The sequence below is a fragment of the Diadema antillarum genome, unplaced genomic scaffold (assembly GCF_040938485.1).
Source record: "Diadema antillarum isolate AM-2024a unplaced genomic scaffold, OU_Dant_1.0 seq00000386_RagTag, whole genome shotgun sequence".
Lineage (NCBI taxonomy): Eukaryota > Metazoa > Echinodermata > Echinoidea > Diadematoida > Diadematidae > Diadema > Diadema antillarum.
Genome location: NW_027271384.1, coordinates 2,711,973 through 2,725,813, shown reverse-complemented (window position 1 = coordinate 2,725,813; position 13,841 = coordinate 2,711,973). Strand labels below are relative to the sequence as shown.

The 13,841-nt window shown below is 38.1% G+C and overlaps 1 protein-coding gene across 1 annotated transcript; it reads left to right on the top strand.

Annotated features, from left to right (window-relative positions):
* Window positions 1-8,878: 8,878 nt before the first annotated feature.
* LOC139731812 (4-galactosyl-N-acetylglucosaminide 3-alpha-L-fucosyltransferase 9-like) lies at window positions 8,879-10,287 on the top strand. Its single transcript, XM_071642687.1, is given in 2 exon segments — window positions 8,879-10,169; window positions 10,172-10,287. Coding segments are annotated over 2 exon segments (1,407 nt in total).
* The last annotated feature ends 3,554 nt before the right edge of the window (window positions 10,288-13,841 follow it).

Below are 13,841 nucleotides of genomic sequence, written 5' to 3'. Positions count from 1 at the left end.
GCAGATACTGAATGCACTACAAAATTATCAACATCCCGTTGGAGTTACGTACAAACCCTGTATGAGTATAATCAATATTGTTTCAATGAAAAAGCCTAGAGCGTTCATGCCATAATGCTATCAGTACATTTAGATTCTTCGGACGGACAATACATGTACTGGTAAGCGCTCTGATTCGTAATGTATGATCAACCAACGCAAGGTCTGCCTGGAGTTCTCAGGGCGCCACGCCTGTCGGTTCTCAGTTGAGTGAACAAGATAGTGGAGGCAATTTGAATAGCGCCCTCGCATGTCCAAGACGCAGTAAGCTGCCAGCAGGTTTCCAATTACAGTCTGACGGCAAGCCAGGAGTTTTCTTTGACAAGCTCGGTGCTTGTCATTTTTTCTTCTACCTACATGTAGCATCAGCACCACTGGCGAATCCCATACTGTTACAGTTCTCGGTTTTTCAACTTCATTTTAATTCATATTTCTCACAAATAGCACGAAAAGTATAATCATGATACAAAACAGAAATCATACAGAACATAAATCCGATGAAACTTCACCGGAATATACAAACATTTGTCTCGGTATGAACACAAGGTCTGTATACATCAAAGTTGAGCTATGGTCATGATGCGAGAAATTTGATGGGGCCTGGGTAAAGGCCGTGATAAATCAAATTAGAAAATTATGAAATACATATATTTTTCAGACCATACTATGATGGGGAAACCGATTAAAACAACAGCAACATCAACAAAACAACGATCACATAGATGTTACCATTGAAATGGAATACAGAAAGGCCACATATTCCAACAATAAGTTTATTTTTACCTGCTACAAGTAATGAGGGCATTGAGAGAACAACGACCAAGATTGTAAAGATTCTCGTGGGTGTAAATGAATAGATAAAGGCGTAACAGTAGGGCATACAATACAAAATTAAAAAGGTGGGATAATAAATATATATATATATATATATATATATCGCGGATGTAAAAAATACACACAAGAGCAATAGAGCTCAGAAGTCACATTCCAGGCTCCTAAAACCAGGCCATGCTACAGTGTGGTAACCGACAATTTTTTTTTTCGAAAATTGGGTGTAACAGTGAGGGTCTAAATAGCGCGACAGGCAGGCTGATCAAAACATAGTGTTCATGGTTAGGATCCCGCCGGATTGCCAACATAATAAATAAGGAGGAGGAAAATAAAGAGCAACAAGTACTTTACTTTGCAACTGATTGACATATTGTCCTACATCGACGTAAATGTTCATCAGTTACAAATAAAAACATCTCGACTATAGAATTTCATGAATTTGAATAAGTACTATACACTGTGCATGCCGTAAATGTTTAGAAGATATTACTTCAATTGTCGTTCGGATGAAGTTAAAGTGGTGCAACCTGTAAGTTCAGTGGAGAGCTCATTCCAATACTTAGGCCCAGTAAACATATTTTTTTTTTTCTCACGAAAATTGTTTGGATACGTTAAAGGTGATACGCATAACGTTGATGGGTTGGATCATCATGAATTGTATAATATATAAATAGATCTATATATAATCATATTCTTTTTTGTTAACATTTGGGAAAAAAAGCATCTGGTTGTTGGCCAGTTGAAAATTGAAATATGAATTGAACAACGTTGGAATTAATAACTCAGGGATTTTCAATTCTGATAGCGCGTTTTTGCACAATAAATGCTGAATCGATCATATTTTCAGAAGCATTTCCCCAAGCAAGAATCCCATAAGGAGAAAAAAAAAGCTTTGTTATTTACCCAAGCCCTGTTTGTTTTTATCAATTCCCTCCATTTCCAACAATTTTGACTCTGTATTTGTAATTAAAGTCGTAACATTTATTGTATCTCAGTTTAATTTTTTTCCCCTTGCTTACACTGTTTTACTAATTTCATGTCATTATCTGTATTCGTATGTTGTTTAGTGCCGTTGCATGTATTTTTGTCATTATATAAACAAAATGAAATGAAATGGGCATTACACGTTTTATTAAAAAATAATGACACATATTTTGAAATTTAAATTAAGAAACTATTGCTTACACTACACATATCTCCTAATGGAGTGATTGGTGTAGAGAGAGAGAGAGAGAATGAGAGGAACGAGGAGAGCGGAAGAGAGAATAAAAAATTGCGGTTCACATAGGATTGTAGAACGACTCCCGAATTTTTAATACAGTATCTATAAGGGGCCTCTAAGACGTACCTTATTACAGTGGCGGATCCAGTGTAGGGCGCAACCGGCGCACTCCCCCTCCCTTTATTTTTCGTCAAAAACAAAAGAAATAAAAAGGAAAAAATGGAATGTAACCCGGAAGGGGCATCAGAAATACTAGTTGCGCCCCCCTTCTTTACAGAACTCCTGGATCTGCTCCTGTTATTACACTATTCTTCAAATGATAAAGGTCTTGTGGAAAAAGAGAATAGCTGCAAATACTTAAACCTCGAAACAAACAAAGAAAAACACACACACATACACACAGACGCACATAGGTTATTATTTACCCATTCATTCTATCATCCGAAACTTTGAATTTGTGTAGAAGAAGAATTGGTCTTTAAAAAAGCAAAACAAAAACAAAACAAAACAAAACAAAATAAAACAAAACAAAACAAAACAACCCAACAACTTAAGACTGACAAGGTCGATCCTGTCCACTGGTTTTGAGTCCTTTAGGCTGCGTTCACATAGAAGTATTCGGTATTCGGTATTCGGTATTCGGTTTTCCGCTATTCGAGCACCGAATACACATCACCAGCACCGTCAACTCACCATCCCATGTAGTGAGGATTTCTTCCTCCTACATCGCAGCAAATCTTATTAACAATTTCTAAACTGCATCAGAATGTCAGTCTACATGCTTATTTTTGCTAACGGGCAAATCCAGACCAAAATTGTCATTATTTCATAAACGAGAGACGGTATACGCTGCAAGAAAATCGAACAAGCTCGATTCCCACTTTGCTATACTTTTCGCAGGTATTCGGTACTTTCGAATAGTGCCCTCTTATGTGAACCGGTGTGAGGAAATCCTATCGTTCGATTCAAGCTATTCGCGTGCCCTCGAAAAACGAGCCCGAATACCCGAATAGTATACTTCTATGTGAACGCACTATAGTGAAGTCGGGCTTTGCGACTTTTTGTTGGTTTTGTGATGCACGGTCCCATTTCATCAAGAGTTCTGTTGGTGACAAAATTCGCTCTCAGCCAATCAGATGTAAAGATTTTAGTAGCTTTTAACAGTTATCAGTGACATTTCCTGAAACGATGCACATCAGGTGTAACACATTTTGGTACTAATCTGTTATTATGAATGAGCAAACTCATTGCCAAATGTCTCTTTTTATTGGAGTGCATGTAAAGAATTGGGGCGAGAACTTAGCACCTACAAGAAAATGTGTGTATATGCGGACTATGCGAAGCTGGCTTGTATGAGCTGCGCCCCAATAAACCGGTTGGGGTTTCTAGCTTGCGCTTGAGCAGAAAAAAAAAGTAATTTGCACTGACAGATTGGTTGTTTGTTTAATTCATTGAGATAAGTATCTGTGGTGTAATGATTACTCATCTAATCTTTACAAAGAGTGCCTGCCAGTACGTCCACCTGATAGCAAGCCTGGTATTTGGCAAAAAACAAACAGACAGACAAACAAACAAAAGCATTGTTAATGCATCCAATACGGTACAATGAAATGGATCCTTCCTAAAGTGTTGATTGACGAAGCATTCTGGTCACTTGAGAGTACTTGATCTACGCAGGTTCACTCTTTGTTTGCGCACGAGTTCCATACATTGCTATGTTGGGCAAACTGATGCATTATGTCGCTTTGAATCAAGTGAAGTGCCTAATCAACTGACAATGGCTGAGAGGGGGAAAAAAGACATTTGTACCCATGTCACATGAGCTATCTCCGAACTGGCTTAATGAGAGGCTAGGAAAGGCTTGGTATACATGTTAGCAAGCATTATGTTCTCTTTTTTCGTCGAGGCAACATGTGATCCTTGCGTTTGTGCAGATTACATGCAATTTTGGTTCCACATATTACGTTGCCTGGATGAGAAGTACTCATTACCTAGCAGTATATATTCACCTGCCGGAGTTGACCCACAAGTAATGACGGTTTTCACTGCACCAACTTTTGGAGTCAAAATGTATGTATAACAATCGTTGCCAGGAGTCGCCATTTCACCTAGACAACTCATCCATCTGCTGCGGTAAGTTAAATTTGATTTTTGGAAGATTCGTTGATAATTACATAAAAGTATTGGTGTATGCTTTTAAATCAATTCGTTATTGAGTCTGTGGTTGTAGAGTGGCTAATGACTAGTTTGTTTGATTGATTGATTGATTAATTAATTAATTGAGGCCAATTCAGGCCATTAATTTGGCAAAATAAAATACAAAAATATATAATAGTGGCATTTACAAGGAGAGCCAGGCAGCCTTGAAAGCATCTTGTGCTTGTAATAGGTTGCATACACAATTGATACTATGTACTTCACAATAGCAATATATATATTAAATATGGTTTTGTGTGTAATGAAGTAGATAAACCAAACACCATCACATTAATACGTACATATTATATACACTCACACACACACACACACACACACACACACACACACACACACACACATACATGCAGTATACATAAGGATGAAAGACAGGATAGATAAAATAACATTGTCTACTCAGTCATGGCTAACAGTTCAAAAGATAAAAATAAAAAAGTTAGCACTTAAACCTAGAAAGAGTTGTGCTGCATTTCAAAGCAGCACTGGTCGAATGCCATTCACTTACACCGGTGAACCTAATAGAGTGAGATTGTACAGTCAAACGAGTAAAAGGACTGCTATGTAAATTACTTCGAGAACGAGTGGGAGACATGTGAAAATGAGGGTTTGTTTTGAACATGATATATCAAATACAGAAGGGAGCGTACCTCTGTGATATCTAAACATAAAGATAAGGATATTCAATCTGACAAGTTAATGCAATGGCAAAATCTTTAATTTGAATAACAATAAACAAGTTTATGCACTTTGTTATCTTTTATGTATTTTATCTTTGTTCAATAGATATACAAGATTAGACAATTGCATCTGGGCTTACTGCTTTATTTCCGAGAACGGTTTCACGTCCGATCCTTGAAGCTTCATCAGCTCGTTTGATTCGATGGCGGGAAGGTGTTGCCAATCGGCGCAGATGCACTACCAACGCTATCGTTCGGAGGAACAATAAGGTCGGTAGTGCGTCTGCGCCAACCGGCAAAGACGCCTTCCTGCCATCAAATCAGACGAGCTGATGGAGAGTCCAGGATGGGAAGGACGTGAAACCGTTCTGAGAAATAAAATGGTAAGTCCAGATGGATGGATTTAATTTTGTACCTTTACTGAACGTTACCTGGATGAATCAGAACTTAAAGGAATTGATTGTATTTTGCTATAATTTATGTATTATCTGCACGTTATGTGGCCACAAGAACAGGTTTATTCAATTTCACTGGTACTTGCTAACCGGCAGTAAACGAAGTCGAATTAAAAGCAGGTGATGGCTTATATTTTCAGTGCAAATCTTATTTCTAGCTCTTCATGTGCCGTGGTGAAAACCCCCCTGTGTGTCACATTATTATGAGACACCAACGTATCGGCACGGGAATACATTTGTGGAAAATAATTTGTTTTTCAAATCTATGCAAATTTTATAGATTTCTGTTAAGCTTGACATGTAGTGAGCAAAGTTGTAGGAAAGAAAGCCAAGCTTTGTTTTTATGTACATTGTATGACAAATCGATTATTGCTTTTCTTTCAAGTGATCAGTAGCTATACATTGTTGTACAGGCTTGATTTCTGTACACAAAACAGTGACAGACACTCTAACTTTACTCGCAAATCCAGTAGGGAACACTGCTCGCTAGTCAATGATTCCATAAAATGCAAGCTGTTATGTGAGAGAAACGGAATTGCGAGAAACGCGTCCATTTGGCAATTTATCAATCGGTTTGGGTGGGTTTGTGCGTTTAAGCAGAATATGCGAAGATGGTATACGCCGTCGACTGAGTGGGGCATGCGAGCATGGCATAAAAACTTAACGGTGACTAAGTGTGCGTGTGGATTATGAATGTGTAAGCCCAAGAAATGATATCGTGTATAACGAAACATAAGGTTTGATAAAAGCATTTGTTTTCGCTTTTTGGTGTTCCTTCAATTTAATATGTTTTATTTCCAGGATTGATGTTTGAGCTGACCATAGAGGGAGTCACCCGAATCTAACCGAAGGCCCGGGACGCGTTTTTTTTTAAGACGGCACAGATTGGGGCATGGCGCGTGTTAAACCTATGGGAAAAACGTTGGGTTAGGGTTTTTGGTTATGGTTAGGGTTAGGGTTAGGGTTAGGGTTGGGGTTAGGGTTAGGGTTAGGGTTAGGGTTAGGGTTAGGGTTTGATGGTTAGGGTTAGGATTAGGATTAGGGTCAGGTTTAGGGATAGGGTCCCCGATAGATTTTTAGTTTCCCCAATCTGTGCCGTCTAAAAAAAACACGCGCCCGGGACATAGCAGCCATTAATTATCGTTCGGATGAACGTCAAGGTAGCTTCACAGCGAAGTCATCACACCGTTACACGGAGACCTTTTTTCGGGCCGCAACCCCGAACTCGACCAGGATTAGATATGTTGTTGTCGTATGTGCGTGAGTGTGTTTCTTTGGCGTGTGGGAACATCATGACAAGAAGTCATTGGTTGATTGCATTTAAAGAAATCGGGTTTATTTATCATTATCCCAATAAGCCCTTTCCAGGCAAATGAGCCAAATATGCACAAGTTTCATTTGCATATAGTGAGCACGCAGAGGGTTGATATAGGGACTTCGAAGATTTTTAATTTGCATTTGTGGGAAACATGATAACTGCATTGAGCTCGGGATTATTGTACAATCATTTTAACGTTAAACCGTATGTCCCCAACCCCAACCCCGCCAAAAAAAAAAAAAAAAAAATACAATGGGACCGCCTCCACCACGATAACTTTGAAAATAATGAATCAATCCAAATAAATTTTCAGGGTATGAAATTATAACTTCTTACCCATATCTTACAGAAACCCCTATCCAATTTGCTTCAGTAGTCAAAGAGAAATAAGGATCTTTGTAGAGCATGTCAGGAATCCATTTCCTCCAAGTTTGTCCATTGTGTTCACAGTTCCAAAGGCAACCAAGTGCTAAACTTGGAAGAATCAGACTCATGACGTGCTTTACAACGATCCACATTTCTCTGTGACCACTTAACCCATTTGAATTGGGTTTTCTCAAAAATATAGGTAAGATGCTATCTTAGATGCTATTTAGACCCTGAATTAGCATTCAAACAGTTTAATCATACTGGAAATTACCACTGCGAAAATGCGATTGTATTGTATTTTTTTTTGGGGGGGGGGGTGGGGTGGGGGGAGGGGGAGGGGGCACACACTATATGTTTTTATCGTACGAATGATGCAAAAGAAAGAAAGGTGCCGTTACAAACAGTTACAATTCTTCATATATCACTCTTAGTATGCTAGTCCGTTTGATTCGTTGATTGTCCAAATAATACGTGTTCCTTGTCTGAATTAATGTTTGCGGGCCTATGTACGATGTATGTGTATAATTATGTTTCTGTGTTTGCTAATATTTGCAATCTTCCACCCGTCAATTTGCTCCCTGTCAATTCATCATTGTATTCTTTTCAATTTCATTGAATTCTTTGTATTATTGTAACATCATTGTATTCTTTTCAATCAAGGGATGTATTGACTTCTTTCAATGTTATCAAAGCAGTGAATTGTGCAAACGTGCCTACAAGAACGCTTTTTTTTTTCAAAAGAGCTCAATCACACGAAAAACAAATATGTGGTCGTGTATTACAAAACGAACAAAAAGTCGCAAATTTTACGTGAGGACTCAAAAAAGCTGAAATGGGTCAACTGAGACAATCTTGAGGTTTTTCATATTTTCTCAAGGAGCTATCTTTCTTCTACAAGATTCTTTACTTTGGGATCAGAACATGCGTGGGAAAGTGTTTTTTCACCACTTTTTCTGCAACTTTTTGGGGGAGAGTAGAATGATCAGGTAAGTCTCAGAGGCCTCTTTTTATTTCATGAAATCCTTTGCGTACTCTTCACTTTCAAGTCTAATAACTTTTGAAAGGATAATGCCACTGCTTTGAAAGTTGGCATTAATCATGGACAGAATGTGTTAATAGAGATTATGAGAGCTTGCTCAATTTCAACATAATCTGATAATCCCTTCATTGTTGATGCTCCAGTGGTTTACATCCTGTGTTTTGTCCCTTTCATCACACAGCTAGCACAGCTTGGTAAAGATTAAGTACTTGAATAGACCCTGCACTTCATACTTTTCCAGAGTGTGCTTTCTATCCAGTATCTACATAAGTTAGGGGAGTACATATGAATTGAGTTATATATCAATTTAAAGCTTAGAGTCTGCTGCCCTTAACTGAAAATCCATGTCTGGTGACTTTTCGTTGGCTTTGTGATGCAGGGTCACATATGAGTTTCTCCTCTTTTATATAATCGTTGTTATCTCCGCCAAGGAAATAATGATAAGTTGTAAACGGATTTGAATGAAGCTTAGTCGGTGATGGAGTAAGATTGTTGTGACTCCACCACCTTGACCTTAGTAGTTTATTCGACGATTACTTATTCGATTCCAGCTGGCCCCTAAGTAAGTCTATGATACGAGCAATTTAGCATATTCTTGAATTTTCGTTTGTATCAAAACTGATAAGAAACCTCAGACACTGATGACACACTTTCGTTTCAATTGCTTTGGTACCACTTTGTAATATAGGACGAACGCCGCTCAAGGAAGCCATGGTCATGAATCGACGCACACTCGCAGTCTTCATCCTCCTTACGCTGCTCCTGTGGGTGGTGGAACTCGCATTCCAGAGTGGATTTACCAGAGGGGTTACTAAAACCTGCTCATCCAGTGAAGATAAATTGTGGAAGTTGAAAAACCAGACAATGCGAGTAAAAGACCTAACCTCTAATTACAGCCGCATGTCGAATTTTTCGGAGCATGCAAGATCATCTCTGGGGTATCAGCGAGATGGGTTATCATCAAGAGACTTTAACACGACCGTTGCATCTCGCAGAGCAAATGACCTACCCTTCAATTACCGCCGCTATTCGAATTTTTTGGAGCATGCGAGATCATTTCTGCAGTATCAGCAAGAAGGGATACCATCAAGAGACCTTAATACGACCGACGCTTCTCGCAAAGACCATTACCCTAGTGTTACCAACTTTATTGTACCGAAGGCATCTGCAAAACTCCAGTGCGTGCGTCAGGTGCATGTTTGGAGCAATAACAGGGTGGAGGACACTGGGGACTACCCTTGTCCAGGACTGTCTTGCGGTATCCGACTGGTGGTGGATACCAGAGTCGACCACCTTCGCAGGAGCCACGCCGTCATACCGCGTAGTTTGTCCGGCTGGAACTGGAGGGATATGCTGCGAGTGCGACCTCCTGGACAGAAGTGGATCTTCCTTTCCCACGAGAGCCCTGCTAACACCATGCGAGATATCGTTCCTCCCAGAGATCTATCGGGAAATAGAACGTATGACTATTTCATGACGTATCGGTCTAGAGAGTCCCACTTATACGGTATGTTTGGATTCTTTGACCCCAATCGACCTTCAATCGCGGAAAACATCTCTGTGAACTGGGCTGCCGGCCGCACGCGACAGGTTGCTTGGTTGGCCTCCAAGTGTAACGCCCCATCTAATCGCTGGAACCGTCACAGCTTCGTAAGGGAACTGGCAAAACGTCTCGACGTAGGCATGTTCGGCAAGTGCGGCAACAGACAGGAGGGCTGCCCCTATGGGAAAGACTCTCAGAAATGCAAGACTGTCCTGAGGAACTTCAAATTTTACCTGGCTTTAGAGAACAGTGCGTGCAGAGACTACATTACAGAAAAGCTCTGGAACAACGCCTACCTGCAGGACCTGGTACCAGTGGTCTTTGGACCTCCCCGGGAAGATTACGAGAGGGTAGCGCCCCCGAATTCCTTTATCCATGTACAGGATTTTAAGAGTATACGAGAACTTGCAAACTATATCATCCTCCTGGATAAACGGGACGATCTGTACAACCGATACTTCTTGATGATGAGGCCGCGGAGGAGGCAGGCACATACCAAGCTGAAGCTTTACCCGATTTTGGGTCTTGGTGGACGAATTCCTGCTTGCGCGTCCCGAAATTCCCTATCGAGGTCTAATGATAACACTATAGATTCACAGGCGCCCTAGTAAACAAAACAAAGAAATATTTACGAACTAACAGTTGCCTGTAACAGTTAATGACGTGATGTGCACAATGATTCACTGAGACATGTATCGTCATCAAATTAGTTGTCCCACTTTTGTTTAAACATTTTTGCAGAGCCTTGCTTCTGATAAAAAAAGAAACAAATAAAAATGCAAAAAGGTGACTAAGATTTTTTATTTTGTTCTTGTGTGTATATGCGTAGGCCTATGTGTATATCTTGAAGAAATTTAGATGCTCCTTCGTTGTGTACATGTACAGGAAACAACCAAACATGTGCACCGTTTTATTTCCTCAATCTTATTAGGTACCGAAGAAGGCAAAGAAGAATAAAAAAAAGATAACTGGTTGCGGGTATACAAGTACCATGTATTCATGTTGTGTCCGTTGAACGTGAGCGCAATGCTGAGATAAGGAATTGTACCGACAAGTGGTCTAACTATATGTATACCTTTTTACTTTCTCATTGTCAATAGAAATGAGCCGCGACGCTAGAGAAGAGCCCCCTAGGGTATAAAATACTGGAACTGAGTTTTAACCGTCACATTGAAGAAAGAATTCTTACGTATTTAGATGTGCAAAGCCTTTTCTGAGACTCCACTCCTAAATGGCCCAATTACGAAATTAAAAAAAAAGTATTTTACCCAAATCCTGCCACACATTTTGACGCATTTTACATGCACCCTCGTGAGTGGTGTATGAGGAAACACCGTTCCCCTTTAATAGCTCATAGTTCAAAAGTTTTGGTCCGTTTTTCACCAAAGTTGGTGTTTTTCCCTTCAAGTCTTATCATAAATATTATGATATAATGATTGACTTTTCAATGAAATCGTCGTTGCCCTGACAACAATTGAATAATAGTTGTATTTCAAATTGTGAACGAATTCGACCTTTTGTAAAAAAAAAAAAATCAAAAAAATCAAAAAAATACATGAGATAGATATGTCTCATATGGCAACAGAATAAATCCGATTTAGAAGTGGATAATGTGCATGTGCGTGTGTACATGGCGTAATTTATTATGTGTAAACTGGCGTGTATGCATATCGCATGTTTGTCTGTCTGTCTGTTTGTGCTTGAGTATAATATGTGTGTGTGGTGAGGCAGGAAGAAGATGATAGGCCATGTTGTTTGTCGTGCATGTTGAATGGAGCCGATAACAATGAAAATAATGTTTGTTTGTGTTTAGACTGTACTGTGTTGAGTTGTTATTGTGTTCCCGTGGAAGTGAAGAGTGAATGTGCATATGCATACATGTATATCGTATTTTTATGTGTTTGTCTGTCTGTGTGTGTGCGTGTATATATATATATATATATATATATATATATATATATATATATATATATATAATATATATATATATATATATATATATATATATATATATATATATATGTAGGCAGGAAGAGGATAAAGGGACCATTTTTTTTTTTGTCTTGCATGTCAAATTTATACATGCAAATAATGTTTGCATAATACGTTGAACTGTACAGCATGTTCCCAAAAAAATACAATCGAACTTTTCGTTTTGATAACATTGACAGTAATGATATGTTAATTTCTTGATATTGAAAAAAAAAATCAAATTTTCTAAAAATACTTTTGCGAGAAAATACAATGAACAACTTGGAATTTGTAAGAGGTGAGTACAATGGACAACGGTTCTCCTTACACAAAACTTGGAGGAAAGGACTTTTGACATACTTTACAAAGATCTCCCTTTCTCAGTAACCACTGAAGCAGATCGAATCGGGTTTTCTAGAGGGTGTGGATAATAACTAAAAGTGTCATACACTTAGATTGAAATTTGAATTCTACTTTTCCACTTCTAAAATTCTACCTTTAAGGTTATCGTTGCAGAAAGATTATATTTTTTTGAGGGGGGTAGGGCATGGGATATGTTAAACAATTGTTGTTATTTTTTCCCCTGAGATATTTACAATTCTGTATCAAAGATATCTAAACAAATAATGCATTATAGTATTCCTGACTCATAATTTTGAAGAATGGGCAATGAAATATCATCACCCTGACCATCATATCCCGCATATCAAGAAAACAGGTTTAACGGACAACACTTATTTCTTTTTATAATACTTGCAGCTTATGATTATATCTTGCAATGATTTTGTCGTTGTTATAATATTCCCGCAGGCTTTCTTTACATAAATTAAAACGAGGTATTATTCGCTTTATTATACGATCATAAATTTCATTTCCAAAAGCCTAGTAATGCACTTCAATGCAAATTGTTAATACTCCCCAAACCAAATAATTCACTTTCCCTCGTAAATGTTATTTCAATACCCGCATTGATATAAATGAAATTCACTCTCTTACTTCAGCCGACAATCTATCGACGTATTGACACCCAGTAAAAAGAAGTGATAGATCTTCAAAGTATATATTACGTATTAAATTACAAAATGAACATTCTGTCCAGACAATCAACCCAATTCTATTCAACAACTAATTTGTATATAGAATTGTTCTATTGTTGTTCTCCTCTGCATATGAAGGTGAAGGTCTATAACAGAGCTTTATATTCTAAAGATTTACATGCGTGAGTGTTTGGCTATGATATACGGCTGAAGTGAAACGAACAAGGTCATTGTTTCAAATGAATACAGTCATGTTTGTACAAGCCTTACAGCGCATCCAGGCACTCACGTCTGTTACACGTAGAAGATGTAATGTGTTTTTGCAACTACATGTAACTGTAGCAATAAAAGTGTCGATATAGATTTAAAGTCTAGGATGGAATAGATGATGACATATTTGTTTGTTTGTTTGATTGTTTTCACCCATCTTTTACATTAACCTTACAGAAATATATTGGAAATTGATGTCAGTGGGGTATTTCTACTCCGATTACACATTCATTTGAACATACATGTGCAAACCACAACCACGCATACACACATTTTACACATACACTGCATGCAAATACAAACAAATCTGCGAGATATATTGACACGTATTTCCAAGACATCATAAACATCACATTGAAAAAAAAAAAAACATTAATGATTGTAGCCACATGTACCGTGTGAAATTTGTTGGAGCAAGGATTTTTTTTTTTGAAACAATCTATTGTCTTCCCATGCCTCTTAATGGATCTCAACTCCATCAAAAAAAAAAAAAAAAAACATGATACAGCGTAGATAATAATGGGACTCCAGAAAGATGAATGCAATTTCTACCCAAAGCAAACACAGAATGAAGTAGACTACAATGTAGAATTGAAAACAAATAAAGTAACGAAATTCAACTATATGCACCCTGACTCTTTTCAATGCAAAATGAATAAAAAAGGGAAAAAAAGAGGTAATGTTAAATATAAGGAGATATCACTATTTTCTCAATAAACCGTAACCGTAGACGGTTTATTCTTGAAAGAACTTTATCTTATAAACCATTAATCACATTTTGTAGATCTAATAATGCCTATCATTGATTATACTAAGCAAAATGTTTACATTCGTTGTTTCTATCTCTAATTCA